The 17,512-nt window shown below is 46.9% G+C and overlaps 2 protein-coding genes across 3 annotated transcripts in view; both read left to right on the top strand.

Annotated features, from left to right (window-relative positions):
* MCM2 (minichromosome maintenance complex component 2) overlaps positions 1-10,172 on the top strand; it is a 51,641-nt gene extending 41,469 nt beyond the window's left edge. Inside the window, exons 14-17 of the mRNA XM_085894488.1 lie at positions 980-1,064; positions 1,167-1,349; positions 1,476-1,631; positions 9,882-10,172. Of these exons, the coding sequence (XP_085750614.1) occupies positions 980-1,064; positions 1,167-1,349; positions 1,476-1,631; positions 9,882-9,992 (535 nt within the window). The 3' untranslated portion in view covers positions 9,993-10,172. The remainder of the gene's footprint in view (positions 1-979; positions 1,065-1,166; positions 1,350-1,475; positions 1,632-9,881) is intronic.
* The window catches only part of LDLRAD2 (low density lipoprotein receptor class A domain containing 2), an 814,009-nt gene that overhangs the window by 717,986 nt on the left and 78,511 nt on the right, over positions 1-17,512 (top strand). The gene's annotated exons all lie outside the window — the stretch shown is intronic.

The following is a 17,512-nucleotide window of genomic DNA, read 5'->3' as shown; positions in this document are numbered from 1 at the left end:
AAAATATCAGGACATTTTAACCACAATTGAAAAACGTCATGTTCAAACATCAATGACGTCATAACGGTCAGTCCGATCGAAGTCAAATTTGGTGTGTGACGTCCTTAAGGTAAGTCCTACAAAACGGTATGATTAAAACTGATGAGATCGAAAATTGAAAATTTACGTCATCTTTTGATGTCATTTAGACGCACTTCCGATGACGTTACGTCAAACCCGACACTACATATCCGAAAGGTATCTCGTCATGGAACAATATGGCGGTGGTTGCATGTCGATAGCTGTATTATGAAGGAAGTTATGCTCAAAAGAGTGTTTTTGACCTTTTCTTGACCTTGACCTTTGACCCGATCGCTCCCAAAATCTAATCAAATCGTCCTTGGATACTCACGAATCATCCCACCCAATTTCATGCAATTTGGTTTAATACTTTCTGAGTTGTGCGAATAACAAACAAACACACATATTCACAAATAAATAAATACACAGCGACCAAAACATAACCTTTCGCAGAATGCGAAGGTAATAAGGTGGTGTCAAAGACTGTGTATCCCAAAATGCATCAACGGCGGTAAACTTCAGATTCAATGATTTGTTTGTTTTCTACAGCCTTTAAAACTTTTCTGTTATTTCAATTCAATTGTATATTTTGAACACAATAATACAAATCGACTTGTTTGTACTTCAAAAAAAACCTTCAGTCGAGCTTGCAATACTTTGGCAAAATTGTGTACGCCATCTTGACCAATCAAATTTTCTGCTCGCACTCGCGGGGCGGGGAAGCATCGAGATTCAGACAAAATGGCGGCTCCCAAAGATGCAATGCCTAAGCTAACTTCATCCAAATAATGAGGGGGTAATCCTTCCCATGTTCTTTTTCTCAAGACTGTGTGGGTCAGGTGTTCCATGAACTCCAGTTTGTTTATGCACATCGTCTAAGGCATTTAGATATCCAAATAATTTTGCTTTGTTTTTCTAGTAAGGAGCGTATACGACCCAAGCTGCAACAGGTGGACCAGGATAAAGTGGCAAGAATGTACAGCACACTTCGCCGGGAGTCGATGGTACGTTAAATTGAGAAAAGCTCCAGTGGGATTAATATAATGTAATTGGATGACTTGGGAATGTCAATATTTCGATAAAGTCCATATGTGTGTGTGCTGCAGGCAACTGGCAGTGTTCCAATCACTGTGAGGCATATCGAGTCCATGATCAGAATGGCTGAGGCGCATGCTCGCATGCACCTCCGGGACTACGTTCGAGAGGATGACGTCAACATGGCCATTCGCGTAATGCTTGAGAGCTTCATCGACACCCAAAAATTCAGCGTAATGCGGAGCATGCGGAAGGTGCTGCCCCCTTCCTTTTTATCCATTTGCATGTTTCACAACTTTTCTCGTGACAAGTGGCCTCTTTTTACCAACGTTTGAAGGGAGATCTGACATCACAGTGAGCACGTTTGTTGCCTCCCGTAGACATTCTCACGTTATCTGGCATTCCGGAGAGACCACAATGAGCTGCTGCTTTTTGTCCTGAAGCAGCTGGTGACTGAACAGCTGGGGTACCATCGCAGTCGTCATGGTGCTGTGCCAGACCAAGTCGAGGTTTCTGAAAAAGACTTTGAAGAAAGGGTCAGTGTAGTTCTTATGTTTGCAAAGTTGCTTTGTGTCGTTGCGTTTATTTGGGGGATCAGAGATAAAATTAAGGCTTTAGCAACATCCCCATTTGTAGTAAGAATTTAGAAAAACTTTTGCATTAAGATCAATGCCTCGAGTGAAGTTGTCCTTTGTGCCACTGCTGGGATGGGGGGCGGGGTGGGGCGTGGTGGGACGGGGAAGGCATGTACAAATTTTATGGTTATAGACGGTAAGGACGTCTCGTCTGGTTGTTCCCTCTCATCTTAGACTGGATCAAAACCGGACCATGTGCAGGGTGTTAGGCAGTGGTGCAAAACCTGTCTGTAGTGGCTTCTGGCACTCGCATCATGATTGGTGGATGGATCACGCTAGTAAGCTGGACATCATTGGGTCTGCACACATTTGTGATGGCCCACCAGTAGGATTGGCTCCTCTCTCTCGCTCTCGCTCTCGCTCTCTCGTTTCTTACAATTGGGCTGGCAACTTTCTCTTGCTGGATCTTTCTGCATGGTCCCTTTGTTCTGGGTGCTTTACCTCCATGTGCTCTGTCGAATTGATTACAAGCTATGTGTCAACGGCTGCCAGTTTTTGCTGCCCTTTGGGCAATACCCTAACAAAACTTGGTCCGGTTTTATGTGGAAGAGCATTGTGTGTGGAAAGCTCCTTGCCTTGTTGTGGGTTCTCTGACCTGTTAAGTATTGTGGTTAGTTATCGTGTTTGCCTGTCTGTCTTTTATCCTGAAGTCTGTTATGTTTGTCGTCTTGTCTCGTCTCATCACAATATATTATTCTTACTTCTTAAGATCATGTATTTGCTTTGTTCGGCAACGTGCCGCATTCGTAAGATCGTTTTGACCCATCGGATGCGTCCCTGGAGATGATTAAATTGGCCAATCGGATTATAGAATGCCAATAATTACCAGCGCTTAGAGGCTTTCGAAGGTGGACTGACAGACCCACTTACTGTTGTTTTCACGTAAATGGGACTTAATCGACCATTTGTGTGACGTGAGTGTTTAGATGTCCAAATGAGTGTGCACAAGTCGCTCGGCTTGAGTAGTAACCTTCATTGGGAGGCCGGGCAAATGAAATTTGGTGTCAGAAGTGGGATGTCATGTGCACAGAAGTGGGAGGTTGGCAAGTCGAACCTGACTCCCAGCCGAGTCATATCAAGGACTTTTAAAATGTTACTTGCTGCTGCTTTGCTTGATACTCAACATTTGAAAAGGATGGAGCAGAGACAAGCAATCATAGGTTATCAATTATTGTGCAGCCATGATGGACCTTTTGACCTTCTCCCTTGTAGTGCCTTGGACGAAACTCGTTTTAATATTAATAATGTATAGGTGTTTACATTTCAACTTTTTTTTCATATCCTTTTTGTCATCTACTTTTTTGATATTCTTTGACGTCTTTATTATCAATGAGTAAATGCAATCCGATTTTTCGTTGACGGGAATTTTAAGATGGAGGAAGGGGGGGGGTGGAGAGTGAGGAAAGAGGGAGTGCTGCGAGCCTCACCGCCCATCACAATACACTCTGGGAGGGGGGAGGGAGCGAAGAAGATGGTGGAGACTGGGTAGTGGGGAAGGGAAGGGGGGTGTTCTGGAGATGTGTTTGAGAGGGGGACTTGAGGGAAAGCAGGGGTGGAAGGGGAGATGGTTCCCTTATGCTGGCATTGGCACAGATGCCAACCCTCCCGATTTCATCAGGAGGCTTCCGAAAATTCACCCAAACTCCCGCCCTTACGATCACTATCCTTATCCTCCAGAAATTTTGATATTTTTGCACTGTTCACTAATCAGAATGTACTAGTATGAGAATTGAATGAAAAGCATCGTCTGCTACGTATAGCATGTGCTAACTCCATAACGTTCGCTGCTACCAAATTGTACGTAAAAAAATTGCAAATTCAAATGAGGAGCAGCGAAACATTGGGTCTGGATCTCGCTTATGCGATCATGCACTGAGATTTAGTGCATGCGGTATGTGTGCAATACAGTGCATGCGGTATGTATGCACAGTGTATATGCATGCGATACGCTCACTGCATGCAGCTGGGCCCCGTACCAGCCCAGCGGTCGCGACCACCGTGCGGTGTTTAACAGCCGCTAGAGTTCTACAAGTCGCGCTGCAGCTGTGGAACATCGACTTCGAAGTTACCGATGCTTCAAGCCCTCGATGTTGATTACGAAATGGCAGAAAAGAAGCTTACGAAGACCAAGAAATGGTCTCAGAAGTACAAGACCGAATACAGTCTCCAATACCCGTGTATTCGAAAATCTGAAAGAGGAATTCATCATGCGTATTGTACAGTATGCAGCGTTGATATTTCAGTTGAGCACGGAGGTCGCGATGATATTCGGAAGCACGTTGGAAGCAAACGGCACACAGACATTGCAAAGGAGAGATCTTCGAGCACGAGTACCGGTACACTTCTGAATTATTTCACCAAACAAGGGACAAGCGAGGAAGAGGATGTTACCCGAGCGGAACTTCTCTTTAGTGGATTTATTGTGGAACATAACTTGCCCATATCAGTCTCAGATCATGCTGGACCTCTATTTCAAAAGATGTTTCCAGATTCAAAAGTTGCTTCAAAGTATGGATGTGCAAGAACAAAAACTTCAGCAATAATTGGTGAGTTGTCAAATGTTACTGCTTCATCTATTGCCGATATTGCTAGACTAGCTCCATTTAGCCTAGCTACAGACGGTAGCAATGACAGTGGTGAGGCCCAGCTATATCCTGTCCTGATTTCGTACTATGACAACAGTGCTGGGATTGTGAAGCAAGGTTTGCTAAGTTTGCCTGCGTGCAAACAAGATTCCACTGGAGAAAACATTTTCAAACTGCTTGATCATGAGTTCAGTGACAGGAAAATTCCGTGGGGAAATTGTGTTTCCTTTTGTGCTGATAATGCCTCTGTCATGGTGGGCAAGCACAAAGGAGTCGCTGCTTATATCCACAAACAAAATCCAGAGTGCTACATCATGGGATGCCCTTGCCATATGATGCACAATACGGCCAAGAAGGCGGCTCAGGCCTTACCCATTGAATTAGATGACTTTCTCATCGATATTTACTACTACTTGGACAAAAGTAGTAAACGCGTCAAAGGAGTGAAAGCACTGCAAGAACTCTGTGATGCCCCGACACACAAGATTCTGAAGCATGTCGCAACAAGGTGGCTGTCCCTTGGTCAGTGCCTAGACAGGCTGATTGAACAGTGGGAGCCACTTCGCCTCTTCTTCAAAGAAGAAGTACGAAGAAAAATGCAACCAACTGTAGCCAAGACTCTAACAACGAGCAAGAAGGACGGCACTGTATCTACTGCCAGTACTGGCACTGTAGGATCAAGCACTAGTGGAGCAGCATTCACCACTACCACTGCAGTATCTGCTGCGAAGAAGACAGCAGGGACAGCACCAAAACCAATGCTGAGAGCAGGTAGCATCACCGGCCCTTCATCACGTTCATCTACAAAGCAGATCCCTTCAGAGTCGAGAAAGACTGTGATAGTCCCATCTACAGGCAAAGAAGGACCCAAGTTAAGTTCTGCTTTTGCCAAATCACTTGATAGAAGCTCAGCAAAACCTTCGAATCAGAGGTCTTCTTCCTTGGCTGCACCTACCTCAAGCTCTCTCCTCAAACGTAAAATTGGATCTGGTACTACGAGTCTGACCTCTTCTGCTGGCAGTAAACGCAAGTGTGATCGCCCTGCGGCTAAGTGTACTACGAGTTCTACAACTAAAAGCGCATCTTCCTCAAACACTGTGCAGGAATCTAGAGAAAAACGTGTCAACAGGATGTTCTTGTCTCCACAAACAAAACTCTATTGTTTCTTCCTTCGATATGCTAACAAGCTTTTTGAGAAGGGGAATCTTCTGCTCCAAAGAGACGAACCCTGTATTCATCTCCTGCACGGAGAATTGAATGGTCTTCTGAAAGATATCTTCGTACGGTTTTTGAAACCATCGGTGTCATCGGTTGCTCTGGTAAATGTACCCTTCTCTGACAGAAATCATCAGAAGAATGATGAGGACCTCATGATTGGGAACGATGCCAAACTGTATATAAGGGAACAAAGGAGTCTCAAGAAATCCACCTTCACTCTGAGTGAGTCAGACATCCAAGGTTTCTTCAGTGCAGTTCGCTCATATTATGTGAAAGCCTGCAATTACATCTTCAAAACCTGGCCGCTAGATGATGAATTAGCCAAGCATGCTCAGGTGCTGGATGTGAAGCTACACCAAGAAGTGGGGTTTGACTGTGTGGAGTTTTTCATCAAGAAATTCCCCTGTCTGTTCAGTGGCGGTGATAGTGACATAGACAGTCTTGAGAGTGAATTCGCTCACTACCAGGCAGACGCCTCCATAGCTACAATTGCTACTGAGACAGTGAGAGTGGATGAGCAGTGGCATCGGATTTCACAGCTCACAGATCCCTGCACTGGTGCCAAGAAGTATCCTAATTTGAGCAAAGTGATGAAGGGAATCTTGGTCATTCCTCATTCGAACGCATCATGTGAGCGGGCACTCAGTCTTGTACGGAAGAATCATACTGAATTTCGTCCCAATTTGAGTGTCAAAACCCTGGAAGCTCTCTTAATTGAAAAACTAGCTCATAGCACCCTTTGCTACCAGACATAATCAGAAGGGCTAAAAGAGCCACACAGCTGTCACTCAGCAAAGCTGCCATGGAAAAAGCAAGCAGCAGTAGTACCAGCCAGTAAGGTAAGAAAAATATTGCTTCTTTTGTGCTTTTTGTTAATCTTTGATTGTCCCCTAACTTACTAATATTAACATACATGTAACATTAAAAAGTGCACAATTTTCCCCTTTTTTTGTTCAAAAAGTGGGAATTCTTAACATGTTAAATGCTCCAAAATAGGGCTCAGAGGGCACTAGAGAGCGTCTAGAACCCCAGAGCTTCCAGGGCCCTAAGGCGGGCCCTGGACCCCGACGCAAGGGTCGAGCGCTCCGCGCTTGAGATGTGCGCTTAGCGCACATTATTTGGTGTCGGTTGCAAATCCTCCCTAATTCTGATTTCCAAAAGTTGGCATCTCTGCATTGGTACAGGATTGAACAAAATTGGGTGCGTTAAAACGGCACATTCAAACAGGTCATACTAAACACTGCCTGGAGCCATCCATGGGGGTGGATGGGCTTTGGGAGGAGGGAAGGGCATCTTCCTTCAATTGTCGAAAAATGCGCCATTGTTCGGAGGGGAAAGGCAGCATGAGGGGTGGGGAAGGAGGCAGCGTGAGGGGGTGGGGAGGAGGGGAAGGAGGCAGCGTGAGGGGGTGGGGTGGAGGGGAAGGAGGCAGTGTGAGGTGGGAGGACGGGAAGGAGGCAGCGTGAGGGGGGGGGAGGGGAAGGAGGAAGCGTGAGGTGGGAGGAGGGGAAGGAGACAGCGTGAGGTGGGAGGAGGGGAAGGAGACGGCGTGAGGTGAGAGGAGGGGAAGGAGACAGCGTGAGGGGGGAGGAGGGGAAGGAGACAGCGTGAGGGGGGAGGAGGGGAGGGAGGCAGCGTGAGGTGGGGGGAGGGGGAGGAGGGGAAGGAGGCAGCATGAGGGGGTGGAGGGGAAGGAGGCAGCGTGAGGAGGGTGGAGCGGAAGGAGGCAGCGTGAGGGGGTGGAGGGGAAGGAGGCAGCGTGAGGGGGTGGAGGGGAAGGAGGCAGCGTGAGGGGGTGGAGGGGAAGGAGGCAGCGTGAGGGGGTGGAGGGGAAGGAGGCAGCGTGAGGGGGTGGAGGGGAAGGAGGCAGCGTGAGGGGGTGGAGGGAAGGAGGCAGCGTGAGGGGGTGGAGGGGAAGGAGGCAGCGTGAGGGGGTGGAGGGGAAGGAGGCAGCGTGAGGGGGTGGAGGGAAGGAGGCAGCGTGAGGGGGTGGAGGGGAAGGAGGCAGCGTGAGGGGGTGGAGGGGAAGGAGGCAGCGTGAGGGGGTGGAGGGGAAGGAGGCAGCGTGAGGGGGTGGAGGGGAAGGAGGCAGCGTGAGGGGGGTGGAGGGGAAGGAGGCAGCGTGAGGGGGTGGAGGGGAAGGAGGCAGCGTGAGGGGGTGGAGGGGAAGGAGGCAGCGTGAGGGGGTGGAGGGGAAGGAGGCAGCGTGAGGGGGTGGAGGGGAAGGAGGCAGCGTGAGGGGGTGGAGGGGAAGGAGGCAGCGTGAGGGGGTGGAGGGGAAGGAGGCAGCGTGAGGGGGTGGAGGGGAAGGAGGCAGCGTGAGGGGGGTGGAGGGGAAGGAGGCAGCGTGAGGGGGTGGAGGGGAAGGAGGAAGCGTGAGGGGGTGGAGGGGAAGGAGGCAGCGTGAGGGGGTGGAGGGGAAGGAGGCAGCGTGAGGGGGGTGGAGGGGAAGGAGGCAGCGTGAGGGGGGTGGAGGGGAAGGAGGCAGCGTGAGGGGGGTGGAGGGGAAGGAGGCAGCGTGAGGGGGGTGGAGGGAAGGAGGCAGCGTGAGGGGGTGGAGGGGAAGGAGGCAGCGTGAGGTGGGGAGGAGGGAGGGAGGAGGGGAAGGAGGAAGCGTGAGGTGGGGAGGAGGAGAAGGAGGCAGCGTGAGGTGGGGAGGGGAAGACCGTAAGTGCAAGGGAAGGAAGCGTGAGAGGAGGGTAGGCAGCGTACCAGGGAATTACCGGGGTGATACAGCACGCCCAGACAGCACCGTTTTCTTTTTAACCACCGTGTTCTATCTAAAACCGGGCGGAAAATCTTACTCCTTCATCTTATTCTTCACTTGTGATAAGATGAGTCTCCTTCAATCCTGTTGCTCAGATCGATTAGATTCAGAAAACACTAATTATACACCGCCTTTTAAAGCATCACAAAGCAGGTTGCTCTACTTGCAACACAGTTAAAAAAAAGGATTTGAAAAAAGCAGCTAATATTCAATAATTTATTTGCACAGTTTTTAAGGACAAAAGTTGATTTTTATTGTTTATTTATTTATTTTAGCAATTACGCCAAGATTGGTATTCCTGTCAGCAAAACGACAGGTCTTACTTCTAGTTGTTTTGAAATGGAACAACCAAGCAGCTCGCTGAGCACGTGCGAAGTAGCTTAAATACTCGGGCAACACACTCCAATGAAACGCTTGATATGGAACGGCTGGCTTGGCAAGGATTACCGATCGCTGATCAGTCATAAACACCATGCACCCAAAGACACCCAATTGATGTCTGAATTGGACAAATGAGCATTTTTTTTTTCCACAGTCAGAATTACTGAAGTCAATAACGAAGCTTAAATTTTGAAATTCTGCTGAGATTCAGATTCTGGAGGTTTTGCATGTGCGGAAATGAAATAAAGCCACGAACGCTGGCGTCTCTGAGCGTTTATAAGCATTGCATTGTATGCAGCGATTTGTAGCTGTGATGAACAGGTCACGATAACATGAGTGAGGAAAGTGAAGAAAAAAAAAACTTGATAATTAAGAAATCGTTGCAGCTTGTTCCAATTCAAGGCATGGTTGAGCAGGCCCAAAAAATGGCGACTTAAGACTTGCAAACTGACAGGTCTGACCAAGATAGCGTGCTGCCATATTGGTACGGCTAATTTTGGTTTGTTGTGATGAGCACCCTCTAAATTATCCTCAAAATGGGTGTTTAAATTAACCCAAACACTCAGTTTTCATTAATGCATCACCTTAGAGTTCCTCAGTATGCATGCAAACTTTGGGACCACCAGGTTTCATCATTATGGAGGAGACTGACGGACACATTCTGACATTTATTAGTATAGATATTTTAAAATTCATTTTCATTCAGCATACTTGATTCATTGCCTGGTAAAAGTCTTTTTATTTTTCAAGGAATTATATTGACATTATTTTTGTTTATTTAAAGGTAATACCTTGTTATATTTATTCAAGGAATTATTTATATTATCATTATCTGCATGCTTTCTGACAGTTCTGTGATTTTTCTTGGTGTGTCGGCTTCACTGTCCATCGGCATGCAAAATTACCCTGCTTCCCCAATGTCTTTGGTCGCTCACCTGCTGTTTATTTTTTTCATTTATGTATTTGCCTTTATTTATATTTGCATTTACGGATACTTTCCAAAGGTTCCGTGATTTTTCCCGATGTACCGGCTTCGATGTCCATTGGTACACAAAATTTCAGCTTTCTACATCACCTGGAAGGCACCGATCTTTCATATCAGTTTTTCACTAGTTAGAAAAAGCTATATATATTTACTGCTTATCTGGACTCACTATCTTTATTCTCATGAGGAATTTACGTGTGTTGTGTATTTTTCAGGCACGTCAGATAAACATTCATAGTCTTGATGCTTTCTACAACAGCGATGTCTTCCGTCTCCATCGATTCTCCCACGATTCACATCGAAAGATTATTGTGCAGTCATTCTGAAATGATGCCTTATTCACTGTTGGAAAGGCAAACAAATCCATAACAAACGATGCATTGTGTCATATTCATGTCATAAATGTTTGTGGTACATCAATGTTTTGTGTATATCTGTGCTTTGACGTCATTCCATAAAAGACGCGTGTTTTTGTCTTTGAAAATAATAAAGTTTCTTCTCTTATCTTTGATGAGTTATTTTTCTTTTCAGCTTCAGTACCTATAACTAACTTGATTGTGCAACTTTTTGCCAAGTTTTTAAATATTCTTCTTAATGTGGAGTCGTATCCTTTACTTGTTAGTAGCACAGGTGGGAATTGTTCCATCTTCCGGTTTGACAATAATTTAGTTCTGTCTAATCCCTCACCAGAAACGAATTATATTTTGGTCAAAAGTGTTTATGAAAGGTTATTAAAATGGATTTGGGAGCTGGCATCTATGTATAAAAAGAGCTCAGTTTTGGCACGCGTCCATCCCTCCGTCCGTCCAGCCGTGTGGCTGTATGTTTATTATTTACGTACTATTGGAATGTACCTTTTGACCCTTTAAATTGCTGAGACCCCGAGGACCCAAAAGACCCAACATACTCCAAAGACCCCGAATATCCAAAAATGTGACTTCAGGTCCTCAACCCCACTCCCACCACACCCAAACTCTGTGCTCCCCTCCCCCTTTCTTCAAGTCCTCAAGCCCCTCGATCCAAACTGTCTCCTCTCTGTCCTCCCTCCCCCAAGCCAACTCTGTCATCCCCTCCCCCTTTCTTCAAGTCCTCAACTGCCCCAACCCCCAAGTACTCAATTCCCCTTTCAACCCCAAGTTCATCCCCTTGCTTCCCAATGTCTCGATCTCCCTCTTCCAACTCCTTATACCCTCACCCCTCCCCATTTCTTCCTGTTCTTAACAACATTACACAAATATACACAGGGAACTTTGGCACATGAGAAGGCCATTCGGCCAATCATGTCTGCATTGTTCCTGTTCCCGTTTGTTAAGAATAAAAGTAAATGAGGCGTTAAATTCACAGTCACTTCCCCCGTCTTCCCTTATCCTCACTGAAATTTACGGGCTGATCTTTGTGTGTTTGTTTGTTTGTTGCGTTACTCCTGTAGTTGTGGGCTGATTCCATCCAGACTTGCAACATAGGATCAACATGACCCCAATTAGTGCACAGAGGTGTTTTTATCTATGCTGGTGGTCTTGGAGGGAGAGGAAGGGAAGCAAATTGTCTTTGTAACTGAGTATCTTGTTGTGCTGCCTATAGGTGGGGGAGGGTATTACAAGTCCACCATTTACAGTGCAGTATTCCTGTCCCCACGTTTTCCAGTGCAGTTAAGGTGCTTTGAATTATAAGCAGTATGTCTGGTTTTGCTTCATGCACATAACTTCATGGGCTATTTTTTTTTGTCCTAACAGAGCTATCAGTTGCCGATACAATGTCCAAATAAAGGTAGGCGTCAGAAGAATGTGTTGCATTTTTGGAACAAGATCGCGCATCGGTCGGGTTCTCTGCTAGAAAACAAAATTACTCTTCTATGTACTACTTTGAACAAATTTAGAAAAACTATTATTTTTATGCCTCCACCGATGAAGTCGTCGGAGGCATTATGTTTTTGGATTGTTCTTCCATCCGTCCGTCCGTCCATCTATGATAAGTTTTCGTTACCGCAATAACTTAAGAATGGCCGAAGAGATCTACAATATTGGGTGGGGGGTGCCTTGGCCCTGCGCTGGAATTGGATATGGAAGGATCGGGGAGAAGAGTTTTAAAAATCAGTGTCATCCCCTTAGTACATTTTGATGGGTTCGAAAGTCTCGAGGCTTTCCTGACGCAATTTAAACGCGTTTCAGCTCAATGGTTGGGGGTGTCGATACAATTTCTCCGAAATTAGCATAATGGGTCTGAGGGTGATAAAAACAATAATAAAATGCTGACAATTAAAACTTCATATTAAAATTAATGTATTAAATCTGAAATAGAAAATGTACGCAAATGTGATACGATTCTATGTACTTGAACACGTATCTATTTTAATTAAAATAATCGTATTGTTACGTTTGAGGGGGGGGTATGCATTCAAAGGGTAATTAGGATGTTTAATTAGGTATGCCATGCTGTTCGAGTTTACCAGGATCTCGATGTAATAAGTAGCAATTCAGTGGTGATAAGTTGTCTAGTAAATGTTCATTTTTTCAAGGGGGGAAATGATAATTGTCACGTAATTAGATAGGGACACGGGATAGGGTAAGTGTGTCTGCGTAAACCCCTTTTGGTATTCTCTGGAGACTGGCCGTGACGTCACAGGACAGTGCAGCGGATGGCTCCGCCCCGTGATCACGATTGGCAGAAGGTGACGGCGGTGGGCCAATAAACGGCTCGATTGGAAGTGACGAGGACAGGAGGATAAAAAGGTTCTGTTCGGGGTCGAAAAGGAAGAGGAAGAAGATTACAACCAAAAGATCGTGTTTTTTGGTGGGGAGGCTGTTGCGCGGGGAGCATCCTTGTTGTTGTGCTGATTCGATCGTGTTCTTGATCGTGTCTTGGAGCCTTGCTGAGCCTCGTGCCTCACCTTGGTTGGCTCTGGGGTTCTGCTGACTCGGAGTACGGGGTCGAACGGCGGGCGGACCTGCCTCCCTCTCCTGCTCGCAGCTTGGCGCCAGAACTGGTTCCCTGGCGGCTGTGAGCGGACTTGGGCCAAGACCAGGAGGTCGACAGCACCACGGTTTCTCCTGCCCCCCTGACGAGAGCAAGGCCAGCTCGTCCGACGCCGATCCAGGGACAGTTGCGTCCACACCACGGTCCAGCCTGACCACCAGAAATAGCTCCGTTTTGTGTGTGTGTGTGTGTGTGTGTGTGTGTGTGTGTGTGTGTGTGTGTGTGTGTGTGTGTGTGTGTGTGTGCGTGTGTTTGTGTGTGTGTGTTTGTGTGTGTGTGTTTGTGTGTTTGTGTGTTTGTGTGTTTGTGTGTTTGTGTGTGTGTGTGTGTGCTTGGCGCCTTAGAGGGATTGAGATCTGTATATTCATTGGAATTGTCTGTGTTTTTCCCCACGCCCGATCCCATACCATCCCGTCGAATCTCCCCGGATCCCTTTTCTTGCCGAGTCTTTTTATTTCTGGTCAATAATAAAAACAAATAAACATCATCAACTCAGTGAAAAGCGACTCGTGCCACCTTCCTCGTCCCGTTTGCGGTAGAGCGATTAGAACCGCCATGTTTGGGTTATAAACAAATAAACCGCCTCCATCGTTTCGGCTCATTCTACGTTGGCGGGACTGTTCAAGTCCCGTGGACGTCACAGTATCTTTCCTTTGTATTGAAAGATGATCAGTCTGTCTCATAAAGATGTTCAAAACAGGTTGACCTTCCAACTAAAATTTGATTCATTATTCAATAAAAAATAATTGTCTATCATTTAATAGCTATCTTGCTTTCTCAGGGATTTTTCATAAAAGGCACCAGCGAGCTGGATAGGGAATATGATTTCAGTACAACTGGAATGTGGTTCGAAGGAAATGTCCAGATGTATTCACTAAACTCTAATTGCTTCAAGATAGTATATTTCCCCAGTCTGTTAGAAGCAGACTGACTTTTAACCTACATACGATAGAAATCTATCAAAATCCCCAAGAGTTGCAGTTTGACGTCATTCTATCATTCTGTGCGTCATTCTGTGCCAGGAAAGAATCTACACATATGGGTTGGAAATATATGCTGCAATTCTACAACCAAATCAAGCTGGCAGCTGCACGAAGGTTGAAGATGAGCTCCACTTGGGAATATCAAGACCACGCAAACTGGTGCCAGCATTTGGAAATAAAAAATACTATGTCTCACTGGATTATATATAAAGGACTTAACTTTTTCATGTATTTCAGAGATCTGGAACAAGTCTTGTATTCCGGTCATTCCTATGCGCATATCTATATGCGGCAGGCAAGAAGCCAAGGATTCAATTGAGCATGACCAAATTGATGCATGCCTATATGCAGCAAGAGTGACCCAGTGAACTTTGCCAGAAAACCTGCTTGAATTGGCGCTATGTAAATTGGCAAGAGAGTCAAAGGGAGGATCCTGTTTTGGGCCTCCTTTTTCATTGGCTGCAGGAGGACAAGAGACCTTGGGAAGAAATTGCTCCGCACAGGGCTCAGGTAAAGGCCTATTGGGCCTTTACATTGCCATCTGCAATGGCAGATGTTGGGTTTGAAGGATGGCCATTTGTATAGGAAATGGGTAACACCAGTAGGCGATGTAGCTTTCTGGTTGATCGTGGTACCAGACAAATTGAAAGAAGTGGTAATGAGATACGTACATGGGGTTAGGACAATGAGATTTGTCCTAATTAGGACAATGGGATAGGACATTTGGGCACGACCAAAACTCTGGCAAAATTGCAGCAAAGGTTATATTGGGTGAATTCGGGCAGGGACATTCAAAATTGGGTGAGATCCTGTGATCTTTGCCATCGTAAAAAGGGTTCCCTATCTGCCCACAAAGCCCCGCTCCAGGTGTACAACGTGGGACTGCCACGAGCGGGTGGCAGTAGAAGTGGTTGGGCCCCTACCAGCCACCTGCCAAGGGAACAGGTACATCATGGTGGCAATGGATTATTTCACAAAATGGCTTGAGGCCTATCCATTGCCCAACCAGGAAGCCTGGCTGATAGCTTAAGCCCTAGTTGAAGGATTCTTCTCGCGATTTGGTGTCCCCATGGGGCTGCACACTGGCCAGGGCCGGAAATTTGAATCCGATCTTCTGCGGTCGGTGTGTGAGCTCCTTCAAATTAACAAGACCCGAACAACCCCTTTTAGGCCCCAGTCGGATGGAATGGTGGAGAGGTTCAACAGAACCCTATTGACTCAGTTGGTCCTCTTCACCTCCGAGCACCAGCAGGATTGGGATGAGCATCTCCCCTTTGTGTTGACGGCCTACCGGACCGCATAGCATGCGACCACTCGGTGCAGCTCAGCCTTGTTGATGTTCGGTCGGAAAATGTGAGTCGCCATAGATTTGTGGGTAGGTGGAACCATCACCAGAGGAATCAGTTGGAGCATCCATAGAAAGTTATACCAACAAATTAAGGAAGAGCATGGAAACGGTTTGCGAGGAAGCAAATTGGCTCGGCTTCCTCGCACATTAAATTGAGATACAATATTCGGGCTCATACACCCCGTTTTCTTCCCGGAGACCTTTTTTGGCTTTACTAGCCCCGGAGGAAAAGGGGAGTGTGTCCAAAACTTACCTCACCCTGGAAGGGTCCCGGGGTGGTGCTTTGACAAGTGACTGATGTGGTCTTCAATATTCAAATGGGCCTGCATACCCTTCCACAGATAGTCCATGGGGATAGATTGACTCCCTTTCAGGGTCAGAAGACTCCTGGGTGGATTGGAAGGGTGCGACTAAATTTAGAATGGGTAGATGACACTTTTCGAACTGACCAACCTGCGACGACTTGTACTTAGGGTAAGGTGCCTTGATGCTTACTGTCCCAAGGGTTCAGTTTTGCTAGAAATGAGGACATAGGTAATTGGTGTGAGAGTGACTCAATGGTCGGTGAAGGGATTGGTTTGGAAACCAAAATTGTCTGTGGAATTGATGTCTGTTATTTGTATTGAATTGTGTTTGGAGAATGAGTGCCAATTATAACATGTAAGCAGGCCATGGCAGGAACATGATCACTATTTTTGCATGACAATGTTTGAGAATGGCAACAGGGGAGGAAATGAGACGTTGGACTGTGTAGGTGGGGAAGATATGTGGATCCGCAGGAATCGATGAAGCTCTGGAGGAGCGGTGACTGCGGGCCCCCCTGAGGTAATTTGTACTTGGCAGCCGGTAGTGTCTGGGAATGGAGACCCTTTGGATGGGGAGGTCTGGTTGGGCGACCAGCGGTAGAGAGACCCCTGGTGACCGGTATGAGGCCGTGAGAGCCTGGATGTGTGGAGACCGTCCCTGACGGGGCGTACAGCAAAGGAGCTGTTTGGCTGTCAGGGACCGAATCGTTGAAGGGGGGGTGAAGAAGTCGTGAGTCGAGCGACTTGGTTTTGGACTGCGGGTACCACAACCAGAAGAGCCCCCATCATTTTGTTGTCTGGTACCTCCCTTCTGTTTAATGGAGGATCACACATGTGTGTAATAACATTTAAGCCATGGTTTTGCAGCATTGGAATGAATGATTCCTTTTGGGTTTATGTATGAATGTGTGAGGAAGGTTCACTAAATCCATGTCACTAACCCGTACTGGAGATGCAGGGCTCGTGTAAATTTGGATAGGTAAATTAGGATGGTTCCTCAGGTCACATTGGGTATCGTGACATCCACCGATGAACGCATGCTTTAGAAGCAGGTTGTGCAGACGTTAAAATAAAAATTTTGGTTCAGGTTTTGTCCATTATAGTAGGTTTTTTTTTGTGCGTTTTCTGACATTTTTTACCTGCCCCAGGAGTTAGGAGCGAGGAACCAAGAGTTTTGCAAATATTTGAATTGGTGCGTTTAAAGGGTGTAGAACGTTAAGGGGAATAGGTAAGTTAGCTACGGCTTGCTTCCCACAGCCCCTTCTAATTTATTTCAAAAGCTAATTTAGGTGTGAGTCGGTAAGGGGTAAGGCCTGAATGGTACCGCCTGCATCGAACCTTGCAGGAGCTACGGTTCTGGGGAGGGGGCTGTGTTGTGATTATGGAGGTCAGGTCAGGTCAGGTATGGGAGCATGTGCCAGAACAGCGCGTCGCTGCGTCCACTTTCCGCCGGTACTCCAGGGGCCTCCGTCTGGCCATCCCCCAGGCAGATGCCAGGCCCATCCCCATCTCCTTGAGATGATGGTCAACCTGCTGCGACCATGAGGCACGTGGTCGGCCCACTGGCCTCCTCCACTCATGAGACTCCCTCGCTGAGAGAATCTGGTGAGCAGGATCAGCGTCAGGAAAACGAGCCACATGTCCATACAGCCGCAGCTGACGCTCACGGACTATGCAGGTAACAAATCTCATCCGAGTCTCTCTCAGCAACCGCTCGTTGGACACAAAATCCGACCAGCGATAGCCAAGGATTCTCCGAAGAGACCTGGTACCAAAGGAATTAAGTCTCCGTCTCAGATCCTTGGTCAAAGTCCAAGTCTCGCACCCATAGAGCAAGACTGGAAGTACCAAGGACCTGAAGACTCGGACTTTCGTCCTCCCGCACAGGTACCGGCAGCGCCACACCCCATGATCCAGTGAATCCATGACTCCCCAGGCCCGACCCAGACGTCTATTGACCTCCGGCTCACAACCTGCGGAGACATGAATATCACTGCCAAGGTAAGTGAATCTATCCACGACCTCAACATCCTCACCACAAACAGACACAGACAGGACAGCAGCATCCAAGATGTCACCGAAAGCCTGGATCTTTGTTTTGACCCAAGAAATCCGTAATCCCAACGGCTCCGACTCCTCATTCAGCACCTCGAGGGCCCCCAAGAGGATGTCTAAAGTCTCCGCAAAGATGACTGCATCATCTGCAAAATCAAGGTCCGAGATCTTGACATTGCCAA

Source organism: Eptatretus burgeri, chromosome 9, assembly GCF_056783735.1.
Source record: "Eptatretus burgeri isolate ZD-2024b chromosome 9, Ebu_testis_v1, whole genome shotgun sequence".
Classification (NCBI taxonomy): domain Eukaryota; kingdom Metazoa; phylum Chordata; class Myxini; order Myxiniformes; family Myxinidae; genus Eptatretus; species Eptatretus burgeri.
Note: the sequence above shows the minus strand (reverse complement) of the source record. Positions and strands in the feature narration are given on the sequence as shown.